Genomic DNA, 17,713 nt, shown 5'->3' with positions numbered 1-17,713 from the left:
ATTCTCAGTGAGGGCTGCTGTGTTCCATTTTGTGAGGTCTCCCCTCCTTCTACAAAACCTTCCCTGACCGAGTCCTGCCTTCCTGAGCCCTCCATCCCGGAATTCCTGCCGGAACAGACAACCGCCTCGATCACAAGCCTCCTGGTCTCTGGGGACCCTATGTGTGTACGTCTTGCTTCTCTAGTGAAACTCTGGAAGGAAACTTGGTATCTCTCTCTCTTTAATGTATTTATCTTATTATTATTATTATTATTTTAGATTTTATTTATTTATCAGAGAGAGATGGGGGGAGAGAGCAAGCACAGGCAGACAGAATGGCAGGCAGAGGCAGAGGGAGAAGCAGGCTCCCTGCCGAGCAAGGAGCCCGATGTGGGACTCGATCCCAGGAGGCTGGGATCATGACCTGAGCCGAAGGCAGCTGCCCAACCAACTGAGCCACCCAGGCGTCCCTATCTTATTAATTTTTTGAGAGAGAGAGAGAGGCAGAGAGAGCGCACAGGTGGGGAGGTGGAGAAGTCAAGGGAGAGGGAGGAAGAGACTCTCAGGCAGGCTCCACGCTCAGCGCAGAGCCCACCACGGGGCTCCATCCCAGGACCGTGAGATCATGACCAGAGCCGAAATCAAGAGGCAGATGCTCAACCAAGTGAGCACCCCCCACCCCCACCTCTTTGAAAACCATCTCTCACAAGTCCCGGCAAACAGGGGTCCCAAACACGTGTCCTTCACAGACTGGGGCTGAAGGGTCCCAAGGGAAGCTCCACAGGCTCTAGCACAGCCCTGGGGACACAGTCTACACCACAAACAGGTGTGGAGAGGTAAAATACACAACAGACTCATTTTTACTAAGCAGGTGTCAACACTCAGGGCACTCAGGCAACAGGGGAGAATGCCGCCGTTGGGATCAGGCTCCCTCTCCCTTTACAAAAACTCCGACATTTCTTTTCTACTTACAGGCCTGGGAAGAAGGTGCTGGATCCTCCATCTGCGTGACATGCAGTCCCTGGGTCCGCTTCACCTGCTCTGGAGCCTCGCTCTCACCCGGGAGGGGGGCCAGCACTGGGCACAGCAGTGCGAGAGTGGTGGATGGGGAAGGGCCGCTCCTCCTACCTCCGGGGGAGGGGACACAAGGGTCCAAGGCCACCTCCTTTCAGGAAACCCCCATGTCCTCAGGATGTGGCTGATGAGACCGCAGAAGAAAATGCAGACCCTGGGGATCGGTGTCTGAGAGTCTCAGGGTGGCGGGGGAAGGTCAGCCTCACCGGGCTGGTCTGTGAGGTAGGCACGGGGAGAGGGAACCCAAGATGAGGAGCATCTGCTGCTGGGGACTGGGCCAAGCACACACAGAGCCTCGCCTCGCAGCAGAGCCACCATCCCAGCAAAGGACAGCATCAAACCAGACATGATCTCCAGAAATTTATTGGAAACACAACACAAATTGATTAGTAGATGGTACCTACTTACAGACAGTCCACAGTAATACCGCGCTCTGAATGAATTATCCCGGGAAAACACTCATGACCGCTGATGCATGTGCTAGTGCTCTCTGGCAGGGCAAATCAGAAATTGGGGGCAGAGGAACGGAGGGGAGGGATGGACAGAAAACTGGGACATGGCTTTCCTGAGGGGAATGGCGAGGGGCTGCTAAACAGGTAAATTCCCCCAAAAGAAAACAGGGATGACTACTGAGAATAAGGCTTTACCCCTCCCTCCCAAGGACGTTTTCCTCTCTAGGTGAGTGATCTGCAGAACCTCCACGGGGCCTGCATCTCCCCTCCAAGGGGTCTTAGGATAGCATGGGGCGTCCGCCAGCCTGCCTGCGCTCAGACCCCTCCTCTACCTCCGCCCCCTGCTCTGAGTGGCAGGGGCGTGCTTGTCCCAGGACCCCAGCTCAGCTGGCTTCCAGCCAGGTTGAACTAAGAGGCACCTGAAGAACCTATAGGACATGAGAAAAGAAGAAGCCAGGCTGTTTCTCCCCACACCTGCCTGGGGGGTTGTTTCCAGCAGCCTCCATGCCTCCTTGAGGCCCCAGCTCCCACCAGATAGGCCTTGTGTGGTCCCCTGTTCCTCCCAGGGGCCCTAATCCCTGCGCTCTGGTAACGTGGCCTCTACCAGCCTCCCGGAGGGGAGGGGGTGGCCGCTTCCTGCTGTTGTTCCCCACCTGAGTTGGGCCTCTTCTTGTTGCTGTGTTCCATAATTCTCTGGATGAAAACCCCTGTTTTAAATATTTGGAGTGGCTGTGTGTCCCTGGTTGGATGCTGACTGACAGAAACCGGGCTGTGGGCAAAGTGGAGCTGTGAGAGGTGGGCTGAAAACCAGTCTGTCCTCTTTTGCACCATCTCTAGGGGTGGGCAGGTGGTGAGGCCGAGTGGGAAGACGGCTTGTGAGCTTCTGTGTCCTCATCCAAGGGAGCACAGACCAGGCTCAGCACAGCGCCTCCGGGTAAAGCTGCTGTGGGCCGTGCAGACAGACCCCGCATGTCCACCCCACAAGCGCACTGCACCTGGTGACATGTCCCCAGCACACGCCATGGAGGCACTGTGGCCCCAGGAAGGGGGTGGCTGGGAAGCCCTCTCACACCAAGTGCTCAGAACGGCGCAGGCAAATGTGAGGGGCTCCTGGGTGTTGTCCCTCTAGTCCCTCGAGTGTTCAGTCAGAATGCTGGGGAGCCTCCTCTTTGTAGGACGGGGCTGAAGAACCAGGAGTTCTTACTACAAGGTGAAGGAAGAGCTTTCTCGGTACATGTGGCTCAGAACAAGCTGCACTTTGCCAGAGCTCAGTGTGAACTACACCTAGGGCAGGGGACTCCCTGTTCTCCCTGCAGCCTGGGGTTGGCCTCAATCTCCAAGTCTCCTGGGCCTGGGTGAGGAGGGCCTCTCCCAAAAGGCGGAGAAGCTTGGCAGCAGGGACACAGAAGCGGACTTTTCTGTAATCAACAGTGACATTTCACAGGGTCAGGAGAGAGCGGGAAAGGGCCAGGGAGCCATTGCACCTCCTAAGTCTACGTGTGACAGTAAACCCCAGGCAGGACGTGCAGACAGCCTTCCTGTGTCTTTCTTTAGAAAGAACACACCATGTGGCGTGTGATGCAGAGAGCCAGCTGCCTCCTCTCCCTGGGTCTTTTCAGAGGGGCTTCTCTCTGGGGATCCCTAAGGGCGATGCCTGTCACCTCCGCCCTACTCACTGGGCACCTCTAACACAGGGCAAGACTCAGAACAGCTCCAAGAGCTGGCAGTGGTGAGAACATCCCCAGGTCATCCTTGCAAGAGCCAAAGATGAGAAGCAATGCCTCAGAAGCGGAACCATGCTAGCTGCAAAACAGGAGAAGGAAAAGGCAGCTTGAACTCTGGGCATCGCCGACAGTCATCATCCATCACGTTCTCTTTGCCGAGCTGAACCCAGCCTCTGAGGATCTGGGCATCTACAGTGTCATCGTCATTTTAATGAGACCTCACTCTGCTGGGGGGCAGGGGGTGGGGGGCTGGGGAGTGTCAACTCAATTACAATTGAGTTGAGTCATTCTGTCCTGTGACCACCTGGTTGTTTGGCCATCCGGCTACAGACCCCAGGGACAGCTCTAAGGCCCGACTCCGGTTTCCTTTCACAGTGCTGTGAGCCTGTGCCCTGCAGCCTGTCCCTGCAAATGGAGGACAAGGGAGTGGCCAGGCTCCTGTCTGCTCAGGGGAGTTGTGGGGGCACTAAGTTATTCACACGCCTGAAGCTGTGTGCACAGAGCTGCAGAATGGCCAGCCTGTACGGCCAGCAAGGGCTGGTGCTGAGGGCAGACAGGAAGAGCCCAAAGCCAGTGAAAACTGGGTCACAGGCACATCTCCCGGGGCCTAGGCATGTGTGTTCACAGAAATGTCTGGACTGGAAGGGTGGGGGCTCGTGGTGTCATATATACACACTCACCTGCAAACACACGGCTCTTATTTCACCCTCCGAGGCCAAACAGATTTCATCTGCTTAAAATAAACCTGGGTGATTTGTGACTCGTTGAAGGACTAACCTGGCGGCGGTTGCTCGGTGGCTGGCTTGGCTGTCAGGGAACAGGGCAGTACGCGAATGGCTTGTCACAGTGATATACACTCAGCTCCGTTTCAACACCTGCTTTTGCTTGGGCTGTCTGGGACCAGGCAGCACCTAGTAGAACACCAGCCTCTCTCCAACAATAAAATACAGATGATATGAAGAGTTTGCAGGCTTACTGAAGAAGATTTTCTTTTTTTTTTTTTTGTCAGAATCTCATAATTCTGTACCTAGGAAGGGTAGAGGAGGGGAAGCCAAATATAGGACAGAGGGGTGACAGCAAAACTTCCTCATTTAAAAAAAAAAATGAAGCCTAGTGAAAAAGCCAAGTGACAATAATGGTAAGGAGAGGGGACTATCATGAACTGCATAAACACTGGCACTTTTCTTAAGAAAAATCCATTCAGAAAGCGGCCATGTCCCTCCCGTAGACCGTCATGGCGCTGACAATAGGGCTGAGCTGACACATGCAGGGCAGCAGCAGCTCTGAGCTCTCGGGCGCTCCGCTGCCCGAGGAGCCGCGGTGCCTGGAACGGAGTGCTGGAGAAGGAGGAGACTGAGGGCCCCCTTGTCCCCTCCATTGTCAGGCAGGTCCCGCTATGGGACAGTGAAGTCTCTGAGAGGAAAGCGAGGCGACACTGATTGACACATGGAGACGCGGCTTTGGGGACGTGCACTCCCACAGTTTCTTCCCCTGCCCCACCGAGTCTCCAGGGGGCACATGTGTAGGTCTCCCACTGAAATGTGCTGGAAATGGGGCTGCCTCCTTCCCAGGCACGACTGCGAACATCAGCAGGACAGTGTAGCGAGTCTTGGCTTATAGTATGAAATAGGGTTAGCTCAGTCCGACACGCAGCATGTGAGTTCTGGGGAAGGAGAGAAATGGGGTCAATGTTAAAGCAGTTCTGCCAGAGGAGGCAAGGTGAGATCAAGGACCAGAGTCAGCCCTCCCACCCACAATGTCACAAACATCAAGGAAAGGCAGTCAGGCATTGATTCAAATAAAAGCTCACAGGGTAGTTTGAGGTTGGACCAAAGGGAGGTCTAATGGAGGCCAAGAAAATACATGAATGACATTGAAGTATGTTGAAAGCTGGGTTTGGGACGGGCAGGTGTGGTGGTTACAGCCAAGGCGTACAGCACACCAGGCAGGTGCTGGTACGCTTATCAAAGCTACATCACAGGCCGTCCCTGACCAGATACTAAGGAACGGGGGGGGGGGGGCACAATTAGTCTGGAGGAGACACAACGTGATCTGAGGTAATCATGATTAATCACAGTAACGTAGGCACTCAGAGGTTAGGAACACCTTTTCCTCTAGGAGGGGAATGAATCTCGACCCCACACTGTGTAACAGTGGCCCTCATTCCCATCCCCCCCACCCAAACCTTCAACTCTCCTTCCCAGCATTGGTTGTCTAGAGATTCTTGATAGAAATAAATAAATGAAAAGCAGAAGTGCCTGCAAAGCGTATCGTTACCATCTGCTGTTACCCACTCGGTTGTGAAACCTTTTGTTTGGTTATTGGGGAAGTGGCTAGGAGGGAAGTGGGGGTTGTTTGCTGAGATGGGACCAGGTGCCCCAGCCAAGGGAGTGCTCAGTCATTCTCTCCCATCACACTCTGCAACCAGGAGAGGACACAGGGGTGCTCACCTTCACAGCCTCCCGCCATCCTGAGGAAGGTCTGCAGGATGGAACAGAGCTGGGCCTTCACTTCATGAGCCTTTCTAGAATAGGGGAGATATATGTACAGAGCCTGGTATTTGATAGGGCTCAGCAAATACGTGCTAAATAAAAACCCAGATAATTCAGTTTTGGAGTCAGGCTAACCTTTGTTTCATTGAACCTACTGTGGGTTATGTAACTGCATTATTATTTATTTATTTATTTATTTATTTTAAGATTTTTATTTATTTATTTGACAGAGAGAAATCACAAGTAGATGGAGAGGCAGGCAGAGAGAGAGAGAGGAGGAAGCAGGCTCCCTGCCAAGCAGAGAGCCCGATGCGGGACTTGATCCCAGGACCCTGAGATCATGACCCGAGCCGAAGGCAGCGGCCCAACCCACTGAGCCACCCAGGCGCCCCTGTAACTGCATTATTTAACAATTTTCACAGGAACCTTGTGAAAGGTTAGGAACTTGCTCAAGGGGGTGCCTGGGTGGCTCAGTGGGTTAAGGCCTCTGCCTTCGGCTCCGGTCATGATCCCAGGATCCTGGGATCGAGCCCCGCATCGGGCTCTCTGCTCAGCAGGGAGTCTGCTTCCTCCTCTCTCTCTCTGCCTGCCTCTCTGCCTACTTGTGATCTCTGTCTGTCAAATAAATAAATAAAATCTTTAAAAAAAAAAAAAGGAATTTGCTCAAGGTCACACAGTGAATAAGTTGAAGATTTGGACCCTAATCTTCTTAACTCAGGACAAGATTTCCTTATTACCCCAAGCTGCCCCATTCTCCATCCATCCCAGTAAGAGCATACTGTCCTCGTCAGTGTCTAAGTGAAGGGTCATGTATGGGTCAGAACCTCCAGGATTTCTTAGAAGGCTCTCTCTCTCTCTTTGTTCTTTTTGCGGGGGTCAGGGGGATGTTCTGTTTTCATCCAGCCCCTGTGGAATTAAGCCATCTGCAAGAACAGCCACTTGTAATCATTTCCCAAGTTTCGGATCCCAGGTTTCAGTAAATTGTGCTTCCTTTTATTTTGGCTAAACTTACCTGTTTGTGTTTCAAAAGCAACCCTCTAGCATTCAGGTTGACACCAGCCTTCTTCACACTGGCCGTGGTTTTAAGTTGAGATAGGTCACCTGTCTGCCTTCCTGGCTGAAGAATCCCAGTGTTTCTCATCTGCCCTTGTCAGGCTATCACTGCACTGCCCCCGGCTCGGAGCTTCCTCATCCCCACTGCATTTCCTTGAAGCAAGGAACACATGCCACATGCAGGGCCCAATGCAGAAGACCCAGCACAGCATAGAACCCCTGGAGGCAAAGGGCACCCTTTCTCAGGTCTCCCTCCTAGACAATGTAGCCCACACCATATCCCCTTTTTGCTTATAAATAAGTTCTCAAAAGAATTCATCGCCATTTGCTACTTTTGTCTATATTAACCCTGCTTCATAAGCACTAGTGTTCTTACAAAAATTTCCTCTGGGTTTCACTATTTGGAAGTACTTCATGTCCATGGACTTGGAGATTCTGCACTCTAGCTAACCAGTGCAATGAAAGCCACCTTCTTGAATGCAGCTTCTGGATTCTGAGTTCAATTCCCTCCCTTCTGCAACCCAGAGGAGAAACCACCATCAGAATTTTGGAGGCTGGAAAGCAGACACCTGAGTGACAAGAGATTATGCACTTGAGAAAGCCAGACCTGAAGCTAGCAGTGAGGAAAGCCGAGAACCCAATGTGTCCAAAGGGTCCTCAGATGGTTCAGGAATTAACACCAGAGACTGCTGGTGGTGGGGAAGGGAGACTGAAGGATGCAGATGAGTTGTTGAGCCATTTGAGAAAGAGGCAGACCCTGAGAAGCCCTCCCCCGACTCCATACTTCCAGGCAATTACCTGTTTGCCACAAGTCTGTGTGTCCTCTGAAGAGGATCCCAAAGAGGGTCTCACTCACAGGGGACACCAGGCAACAAGCACACTGACGGCAGGGCTGGCTACTCCAAAATTGAGGAACCAAGTGAACAGATGCCTCATGTGTAGTGAGACCTCCAGTGTTCTTCCCATTTAGCTCCAGGAAGCATGCCGCTAAACCTTAAACTCTGGGGGAAGAGACTTTCTATGGTCTAGGGTTTGTGCCCCCACAAATTCCTATCTTGAAATCCTAATGCCCAAGGTGATGGCATTGGGAGGGAAGACCTTTGGGAAGTGCTTAGGTCATGAGGGTGTAAAGAGACCCCATAGAGTTCCCTAGCCCCTTTCATCATGTGAGGACACAGAGAGAAGTCAGCAGTCTGAAACCTGGAAGAGGGCTTTCACCAGAACCCAGCTATGCCAGCTCCCTGATCTTGAACTTCCCAGCTCCTAGAACTGTGAGAAATAAATCTCTGTTGTTTACAAGTAATCCATCTGGGGGTGCCTGTGTGGCTCAGTGGGTTAAGCATCTGCCTTTGGCTCAGGTCATGATCCCAGGGTCCTGGGATAGAGCCCTACATTGGGCTCCCTGCTCAGAGGGGAGCCTGCTTCTCCCTCTCCCTCTGCTGCTCCCCCTGCTTGTGTGCACGCTCTCTCTTTCTCTGTGAAATAAGTAAATAAAATCTTAAAACAAAACAAGTGGTCCATCTGCAGCATTTTGTTATAGCATCCTGAACAGAAGACGATAGATGGGAAGAATCTTCTCTGGGAAATGTGGCCAGCCCATGACAGCAGACCTGGAAAGAGTGGGATTTGGGCAGCGCAACAAAGAGCCCAGCCTGAGCACCATACCATGAAGTGCACTACAGGCTCCACCCACAAGCAGGGCACAGAGCTTTTGATCTAATTTTCGTCTCCTACTCTTAAACATCAGTAGACGACCACAGGTCATCAGGGAAAAACCTCCAACATAAATGTCAGAGACCAAGCAAAGAACAAAGAGAAGAATTAAAACTGGAGGAAATACACCATCATAGAGAAGAGAATTTAAAAAGCAGAAAACACTATCATTAAATATCTTCAGGGGATTAAGAAAAGATAGAGTATCTATGAAACACAAACAGTATACCATTAAAAAAAAAATTGAGGGGCATTTGGTTGGCTCAATTGGAGGAATATATGACTCTTGATTGCAGGTCATGAGTTCAAGGCCCCATGTCGGATGTAGATTATGTAAGTAAATAAATAAAAATAAACTAAATTTTTAAAAAGATTTTATTTATTTGACAGACAGAGACCACAAGTAGGCAGAGCAGCAGGCAGAGAGAGAGAGAGTGTGTGGAGGAAGTAGGCTTCCTGCCGAGCAGAGAGCCCGATGTGGGGCTCGATCCCAGGACCCTGGGATTATGACCCGAGCCGAAGGCAGAGGCTTTAACCCACTGAGCCACCCAGGCACTCCAATTTTTTTTTTAATTGAGAGAACTGAGGGGAGTTGACAGGGAGCCTATATAAAGATTGAAGAGTTCTATATTCTATAATGGTGGGCTAATTTATATTGGACTAACCCTCCAACCAATAATAGTAATACACTCTGGATAAAACAAAAAAACAAAAAACAAAAAACAACTGCTGGAAGGTTCTCGAGAGCAACCAGAAATCGGGCAAAAAATGGAGAGGCTATGATCCTTGAAAAAAAGGTGAGATTCAATGAGATCCACCCCTAACTGGCTTTTTCTTTGCGGGCACTTCCATGCAGTCCAAAAGGAATATGGCTCAAGCAGAAAACTGCAGTCTAACTGGGCGAAGGAACCAGGGAGAGTCCAGAGCCTGAGGCTGCCAGTGTAGCTGGGAATACAGGAGGAGATCCTGGGAAGAAAGAGGAGAGGGAAAGGGAAGCCGCCAAATGTATACATACATTCCCCTCAAATCACAGGCTGATTCTGGAACTATGCATTCATGAGGTGGAACTCCAAGGAGCCCAGTGGGAAACAACAGCTGAGAAGCTAAAAATGGCTGAGGAGCAACCTCAGCAGCTGTCTACTGCTGGCAAGACAAAATTTGGAGTTTAAGTTCTGCCAAGTAGGAGGGATTGGGCAAACAACTTCATCTTTCCACTGAAATCTCATGGGACTAAGAGCAAACCTGAGATAAACCAGACCTATTAAAGCTTTAAAACAAGCCTCCCCAGAATCACGGTGACCCGCCAACTGAATGGCTTGCTAGCATAAAACACAATGCCCTGCGAAAGAAAATAGCAAAATCCAGAGTCTCTACAACTTATCATCCACACTGACCAGTATTCATTAAAAATTAACAGACTGAGGGGTGCCTGGTGGCTCAGTGGGGTATGTGTCTGACTCTCCATCTCAGCTCAGGTCTTGATCTCAGGGTTGTGAGTTTAAGCCTTACTTAAAAAAAAAAAAAAAAAAAAAAATTTAACAGATTGAGCAAACCATCTAGAAAAAAAACTCAGCAGAAAATGACTAACAGATGATTCAGATGTTAGAATTAGCAGATATGGATTTAAAATATTCACTATAAGCTTGTTAAGCTTGTTAAAGAATCTATAAAAAAGATGAATACTGGGGTGCCTGGGTGGCTCAGTTGTTCAGTGTCTGCCTTTGGCTCAGGTCATGATCCTGGGGTCCTGAGATCGAGTCCCACATTGGACTCCTTGTTCAGCAGGAAGCCTGCTTCTCCCTCTCCCACTCCCCCCCTGCTTGTGCTCCTTCTCTTACTGGGTCTCTGTCAAATAAATAAATAAAAAATTTTTAAAAAGATGAATATATAAAGGGTAACAAGATGGTATATTTTAGGAGAAATATAAAAGAACTAAATGGAAATTCTAAAACTGAGAAATACAAAATGTGAAATGAACCATTTGTTAGATGGGATTAATAGCAAATTCAGTACGGCAGGGGTCCCTGGCTGGCTCAGTCAGTAGAGCATGCAACTTGTGATCTTGGGGTCGTGGGTTCCAGAAAATGTAAACTGATCTGTGGTGACAAGAAGCACATCAGTGGTCTCCTGAGAGAGGTGGGGGAGACAGGATGGGTAGGAGGGTAGACTATAAAGGGATACAAGAATAGCTTTGAGGGTGATGGAGAAGTGTACTAAGTGGATAATGGATAGGTAATTGATTGTTGTGGTTTCCTGGGGCATACGTACATTATTCTTATCAAGTTGTATATTTTAAATATGTGTAGTTGAGGGGTACCTGGGTGGTTCAGTCGGTTAAGTGTTTTAACTCATGATTTTGGCTCAGGTCATGATATCAAGGATCATGAGAGGCAGCCCCATGTCAGGCTCTGCACTCAGATGGGATTCTGCTTGAGATTCTCTGTCTTTCCCTCTCCCACCTCCCCTCCCCCTACTCATGAGCACAGGTGTGCTCTCTCTCTCTCTCAAATAAATAAATATATAAATAAAATCCTGTTTAAAAATAAGAAATATATGTAGTTGAATGTCAATTATGCCTCAATAAAGCTGTTTCTAAAAGAAATGATAATGGAAAATAACTTTGGGGGATTTAAAAAAATCTGCTGGAGTAACAGGTGCTGGCTTTAGAAATACTACGGAAGAATCATTCTGAGTTTAATAAAACTAGAAAAAAAATTGGGGCGCCTGGGTGGCTCAGTGGGTTAAGCCTCTGCCTTCGGCTTAGGTTATGATCTCCGGTCCTGGAATAGAGCCCCGCATCGGGTTCTCTGCTCAGCAGGGGGCCTGCTTCTCCCTCTCTCTCTGCCTGCCTCTCTGCCTACTTGTAATCTCTCTCTCTCTGTGTCTAATAAATAAATAAAATCTTAAAAAAGTAAAAACCCTAGAAAAAATTATTTAAAAATAACTCTGAAAAGAACAGAAAAAACTAGTGTGGTCATATTAATACCAGACAAAATAGACTTCAAGATAAGGAGTACTAACAGAGCTAAAAAGAATTATTTCACAGTGATATAAAGGTAAAAAAGACATAAAAGTTCTGATTACATATATCACCAATAACAGAATTTCAAAATACTGAGGCAAAAATTGACAGAATAAAGAGAGAAATAGACAAATCTGGTTGGAATATAAAATTGAGCCTCCCAGAAAAGAGAGCAAAAGAGAGAGAGAGGAAAAAAAAAAAAAAAACACGGTAGAAGAGAAGTGGAGAGAAGAAAGAAAATCGGAGGACCAGCACAAGAGGTCCAATGTCCGATATCTTGATCCTTTCTTCTGTGGACTGATGCCAGATGCCTTGAATGTGGTCAACCCTGTTTCCCCAGGATTCACTGTAGGCCTTGCTCCCTGGCTGCCCTGGGGAGGGGCTCCCGGAGGCACTCAGGGAAGCTGCAATCAGACTGTCATGGAAACAGTCTTCTCAGATTATCCTCTTCAGGCACCTCCATTTAACAAAGTTGCCTTCAAGCTTGCTCCTCAGTTTTACATTAATTACTTTTTGCATTCATTTATATGTAAATAATTGTTGATAAAAATAAATATTTGGTTGAGGGAGGAAAATGCATAGATTATAACTCAGATGTTTTCTGAGCTTAAAGAGTACTCAGTCATCTGGAAGGAAAAACAGGAAACAGGAAAAGAAAATAATAATGAGCAAGGTTGGGAAGCTTAAAATGAACCCAGTGGGGGGTCACCGAATCAACTAGACTGTGACAAATCTTTCCATTTCCACTGCCCTGGGGGGCCTCCAGATTCAGAATACTTCTCACTTCCACACTGGGACCCAAAAAGACTGCTCAGAAGGAAACCTAAATCAGGTGGTTTCTGGAGTTGGTCTTGACCTCCCCGGGGCATCAAGGTCTAATAGTGATGTCTCAAGGGCTTTCTCAGACATATGTGCCAGCTCTTTGGAAGGATGGGCCACACTTCTATGGAAGAGTTGTTTCTCAGGGACTGAATCCCCTTCCTCTGCTGTTTTCCTCGCTCTCCTTTCCCAACCATCTACTCTTCCCCATAAAAAACCTAGGATATTGCTCTCAAGTTAGAGGTTCATTTTCTTTCTCAGAGATTCACCCTCCATACGTCAATGAGAATGGGAATACACTGGAAGAGGTTGGTTAAAAATGTTTTCTCTAATGTTCTTTGCAGGCAAACAAAGACACTTTATTGAGGGGGACCCTTGAGCAACTACCATGGACTTCTGTCATGCTTCTATGGCTCAGAGGGTGTCACGTCTAGACCTCTTCCAGGTTCTCACACTACTATATCCCTCAGGAACAGGATAAAAGTATTCTCTGGGAGCAACTGATGTTAGTAAGCCCAGGAACAGTCCCAAGGGTGGCCCATATGGCATCCTTCCAGAATATTCCAGAATACCAAGTTGTTAATTACTGATGCCTAATGCATTTGGGTCTGTTTTTCTCTACAACACCACCCCTGTGGCTTCACAGTATGAGCGAACATCCGCTGCCCTCACATAATGCTTATTGAAGTCCTGAAACTCTAGATATACTAGGTACTCTGCTATAATTACTTCACATTCCATAAACCCTGGGGCCATAATGATCCATTAGAAAATACTGGAAAAAAAAATTCAAAGTTACTTTATCTATGAAACCAGGTTGTAACATGACATCTTGAGACAAGGAGATCAGAGGCAAGTCCAGGGGCACTCGATGTTCTTCCACCAACAATATTTTGGAAGATTAAAAAATAAAACAAAAAACTGTAGTTTTTTGAAAGGATATAAAAATGTTGACAGAAGGCGGCCTGGGCCCAAGCATGCCTAGGAATGCCATCAGCTGTTGCTGGCGGTCTATTTTTACTGGGATTTGTGAAGACAGCAGATGCATTCCCAGAGCTCTCTCACTGGTACAATGGACCTCATCACCACCCATTTCTCAGAGTTGGGAGGCGAACAGTTGGAGCTGTTGAATCACTGATTCAGAAACAAGTCATCCAAAGGACAGTCTTCACACCCCAGATCATAATATTGTACTTAAAGGCATCCACACTGGATACCCTCTTTAGAGGGGACTCAGAAAAATGATATTACTCAATGTGGAAAACAAATAAGGAAAAAATTTTAGATCTACAGTGTATTCACACACCCCAGGGGAAATAAGCCAGAAGAAAGCAGATTAAAAAGGAGTTTATTGTACAATTCATCAATTTCCTTGGCTCAGGTGTCCTGACTCTGTCCCACTGAAAACTCACCTCTTTCCTGATCCAGTTGCTCTGGTTTTCCTGACACTGAGTCCTGCTTCAGTAGTACCCCTGGGACAAAAACCATATCATCTCAGAAAAATATGAGAAGGGCACACCTCCAATTGATGTCCCCTCGGTCCTATGACTACAAACAGAAGTTGCTCTCCAGGGTCCCCATTTGATAAAGACAGAGACATAGCAGGTGATCACCCTGTCCCCGGGCACCTGGGCTATGGAAAAGACGACGTGCTGATGGGCAGGGAGGACCAGGGCATCATCTTAAGGGGTCAGGAGGGGATGAGAGATGCCCGAACTTAGACTTCTTCTGACTCAGCCTTCCCTCTGAAGAAGATGCTACTGTCCCAGGATGATGAAGTTCCCTGTCCTCTCCGGTAGGGTCTCTGATTGCAGGAGCCCTCTTTATCAAACTAATTTTCTGTCTTCAGGAAATAACTTCAAATAACTTAATCAAAGGCGATTTCTCTTTACAGATACTGGGACCTTCTAATGTGCAAAAATGCTTTGGAACATACCCATTGACTTTCAAGCAAACCCATGAGTCATTTTTTGAAAATCATATTTTTAGGTAAAAAAATAAATGTGGTTATAAGAAAAGTGTTGACATTTTATTTACATACAGTCCACATATGACTACAAAAACTTTGGTTGATATCTTAACAATTTTCAAAATAAAACTTTAGTAATAGCTCCTTTAAAGGGTGGAGGCAGGGGTGCCTGGGTTCCTGGGTGGCTCAGTGGGTTAAAGCCTCTGCCTTTGGTTCAGGTCATGATCCCAGAGTCCTGGGATTGAGCCCTGCATCGGGCTTTCTGCTCTGTGGGGAGCCTGCTTCTTCCTCTCTCTCTCTCCCTGCCTCTCTCTCTGCCTACTTGTGATCTCTGTCTGTCAGATAAATAAATAAAATCTTTAAAAAAAATAAATAAAGGGTGAAGGCAACAGATTCTTTGCACTTAGTGAATATCTACCATGAATCAGAGTCAATGCTGGGTACCATATAATTTAACTTAAACATGTTTCACCTTTAGGTGATTCTGTGAATCTTCTCTTATTTCTTTTTTCCTCCCCTTTCTCTGACACTAATAAAGTTCTTGTGCTCTCCATTCCAAAAAAGTAGGGGGTGCGCTATGGACAGAAGAGCTTCAGAGAGGCAGGAAATGGGACAGCTTTAATCAGACAACGCTGGCTTACAACTCACAGGCTAAGCACAGAAAAATACCTGCTATGTTCCCCTCTGTATTTCCAAACACACACCCATCTCCAAAACACAGAAAACATAAATGTCTCCCAGGTACTTGCTGCACTCAGCACACAAATCTGGGTCCTTATTCACCTGTTGGAAACAACCCTGGATAGGAGCTGAAATCTCATCTCTGCTGTTAGTTAGCAGAGTGGCTGTAAGCAAATCCCTTAACCTCTTTGGGCTTGGGTTTTTTTTCACTATTACAATGCAGGTTGTAACACATACCTCATAGGGAGTTTGGGAGATTAAGTGGTCTAAAGTAGGTGAAATATTTTTAATCATTATCACAACTCCATTAAGGCAAATGAAATTTGTACTTTACAGAGGAGAAAACAGGTTTAAAGAAATTAAGTGATTCACCCCAAGGCCACACAGGAAGTAATCAGAGAAGTTGGCAGTTAATCCCACCTGATTCCAAACACTGGGAGGTACTTTTTTTCCCCCATGGCACAGATAAATTCCATTTCCCCTGCTGCCCTCTCTCTTGGGCTCTCGGACACGGAAATACCTTCCAATAATTGCTCTCCTATCCCCATTGATCTCAGGGCCTTTGCTATCCACAGACACACAGAGTCAACCAAATGCGTCAAATGCGGTAGGTTCTTGGTTTGCTGGCAATAAGAACATCGTCAAAGCATCCGTGAGTCAGAAAAGGAGACAGGATTTGGAAGGCACATGACAGCATGTGGCACATCAGTGGACCCATAGCTTGACAGGAAAGAATAAGGCGTAGGGGACTGGTAAGGGACTAAGTAGATCTCTGTTTTGAAATTTCATTTTTCCTGTCATTACTGACCCCAAATAATGAGGCCTCGTATGTATGTAGATTCTGTTTTCACCTTTGGAGCTTAAGTTCCAGTAGGACTGTCACAAAGGGGTATGTGTGGCCCGGGGCTGTGGGTTACACTTAACAGAGGACACAGAGGGCTGACTCCCAACCACCAGGAAGGGGCCAGGACCAGACGAAAGTCAGTGACTTTGAGGAAGATGATAAGAATGTGTCCATCATTTTTTTTTTAAAACGTCAGGTAAAAATCCTTTCTACCAACAGGAATCCAGAGCCTCTTTTCCCATCATTGCGAACCTCCAACTGGAGGTAGAGGCTGAGTGCAGGGGGCGAACCACTGAGAAGGGGACAGGAAGCCCCAAAGCCGAGAGACCTGGATATTTCCCACACAATCAGATTTTCTTTCCAGCTAAATTGGTTCTGTCCATCAACATCCTGTTTGGTGTGCTTGTCTGTTGGACATGTTGATAATTAAGTAGCAACGCTAATTGATTTTATGACTGGATCACACAGGGCGAGGCTTTTCCATGAATTTGTATTCATCAATTCCAGTAAATGACGGTATTGACTATCCCATGAAAACTCACTATCAGCCTAATATTTTTTTCTAGGCCTTTGAGTTCACCTTAGAAACTCAGGTTTAGTCTGGATCCTATATCCCGAGGAAGTAAGAAACAGACCCGATCCCAAGGAAAAGCTCCACCGGGAATACAGAAGTGGGAACATGTTCTGCCGGGTGTGTTTCCATCACATTTGTCTCTCAGCCCTGCAACCATCCATCTAAACTCAGCCTGGGCGATGCGGGGGCTGGGACCCTGCAGACGCACGGCTCTTCGGCCATACGGCTCCCAGATGCGCCAGCAGGGGGCGCCAGAGGGAGCCGGCACGGCAGGAGGGCGGAGAGGACCCTTCCCTCTGTCCTGTTCCCCCTCAGCCTCACCGCCCTCTGATGCTTATTCCCTTCCCCGCTTTCCCTCTCGCTCCGGAACCAGCCTCGTCACCCCTGAAAGAAACCTGCACCTGCCAGCAGCGCCTTTCTTCAGGGGCCTCCGTTCTCGCTCCTCCCGCCTCCTTGAGCCTCCGGCAAAAGGAAGAACCCCCAAGACTTCATCCCCAACCTTGGGGATGGCGGCCGCTTCCTGTGCCCCGCACCACGTTCCTGTTCACCTCTCCTGTCCTCCAATACCTGCCCTATTGACTTCTTAAGTTAAATTAGCTGTAATTTCTCTGCTTTCTACTTTGCTGACTCATAACATCAAGCACCTACTAAGTTCCAGGCACTGTGTTAAGCAGGAGAAATACAATGTTATGAAAACAGTTCAATTCCCTGACGTCCTAGAACCTTCTGTCATGTGAATCAAATGAGATGACACAGGGAAGGTAACATGTCATCAGCCTTCCTCTCCATACCAAGCCAGGAGAGCAAAGACAGAAGGGTGTGAAGAAAAAGGTTTTTTCTTCCTTCCTTCCTTCCTTCCTCCCTCCCTCCCTCCCTCCCGCCTTCCCTTCCTCTCTCGCTCTCTTTCTTTCTTTTAATTTATTTATTTGAGAGAGAGAGAGAATTGGGGGGCGGGGGGAATGGCAGAGGGAGAAGCAGACTCCCCGCTGAGCAGGGAGCCTGCTAGGGACATCAATCCCAGGACCCTGGAATCATGACCCGAGCTGAAGGCGGACAGACGCCCAACCAACTGAGCCACCCAGCCCCCACCCCAAAGGGGTGTTTCAACCCCTAAGTCTCTTCAGAAAATGAGATGGATGTCTTTTCCTCAACAAGTTTGAAGGTCTCCGTTAGCATAACCCCAGGGATTCACTGCCTGCCCTGGCCACTCCTCCCATTCGGAGCAGAGAAGCAATGACCTTGCAGCAACAATCTTTAGAAGGAAATGAGACAAACAGCCCTAGAGAGGGGACACCGTGAGGTGGCCTTTTTTTTTTT

General features: G+C 48.0%; 1 protein-coding gene across 6 annotated transcripts in view; it reads right to left on the bottom strand.

Moving 5' to 3' along the window:
• Positions 1–1,396: 1,396 nt before the first annotated feature.
• Positions 1,397–17,713, bottom strand: part of MTA3 (metastasis associated 1 family member 3) — a 165,041-nt gene continuing 148,724 nt past the window's right edge. For 2 of the 6 annotated variants that reach the window (XM_059405539.1, XM_059405540.1), the window contains exons 17-18: positions 13,741–13,800; positions 1,397–4,892 (exon numbers count right to left, since the gene is read on the bottom strand). In XM_059405539.1, coding sequence (XP_059261522.1) covers positions 4,867–4,892; positions 13,741–13,800 — 86 coding nt within the window. In that variant the 3' untranslated portion in view covers positions 1,397–4,866. Of the gene's footprint in view, positions 4,893–5,679; positions 5,754–13,740; positions 13,801–17,713 lie in introns of all 6 variants that reach the window. The other 4 variants (XR_009405297.1, XR_009405296.1, XR_009405298.1 and 1 more) reach the window with 4 other exon arrangements.

The sequence above is a fragment of the Mustela nigripes genome, chromosome 7, assembly GCF_022355385.1.
Source record: "Mustela nigripes isolate SB6536 chromosome 7, MUSNIG.SB6536, whole genome shotgun sequence".
Lineage (NCBI taxonomy): Eukaryota > Metazoa > Chordata > Mammalia > Carnivora > Mustelidae > Mustela > Mustela nigripes.
Note: the sequence above shows the minus strand (reverse complement) of the source record. Positions and strands in the feature narration are given on the sequence as shown.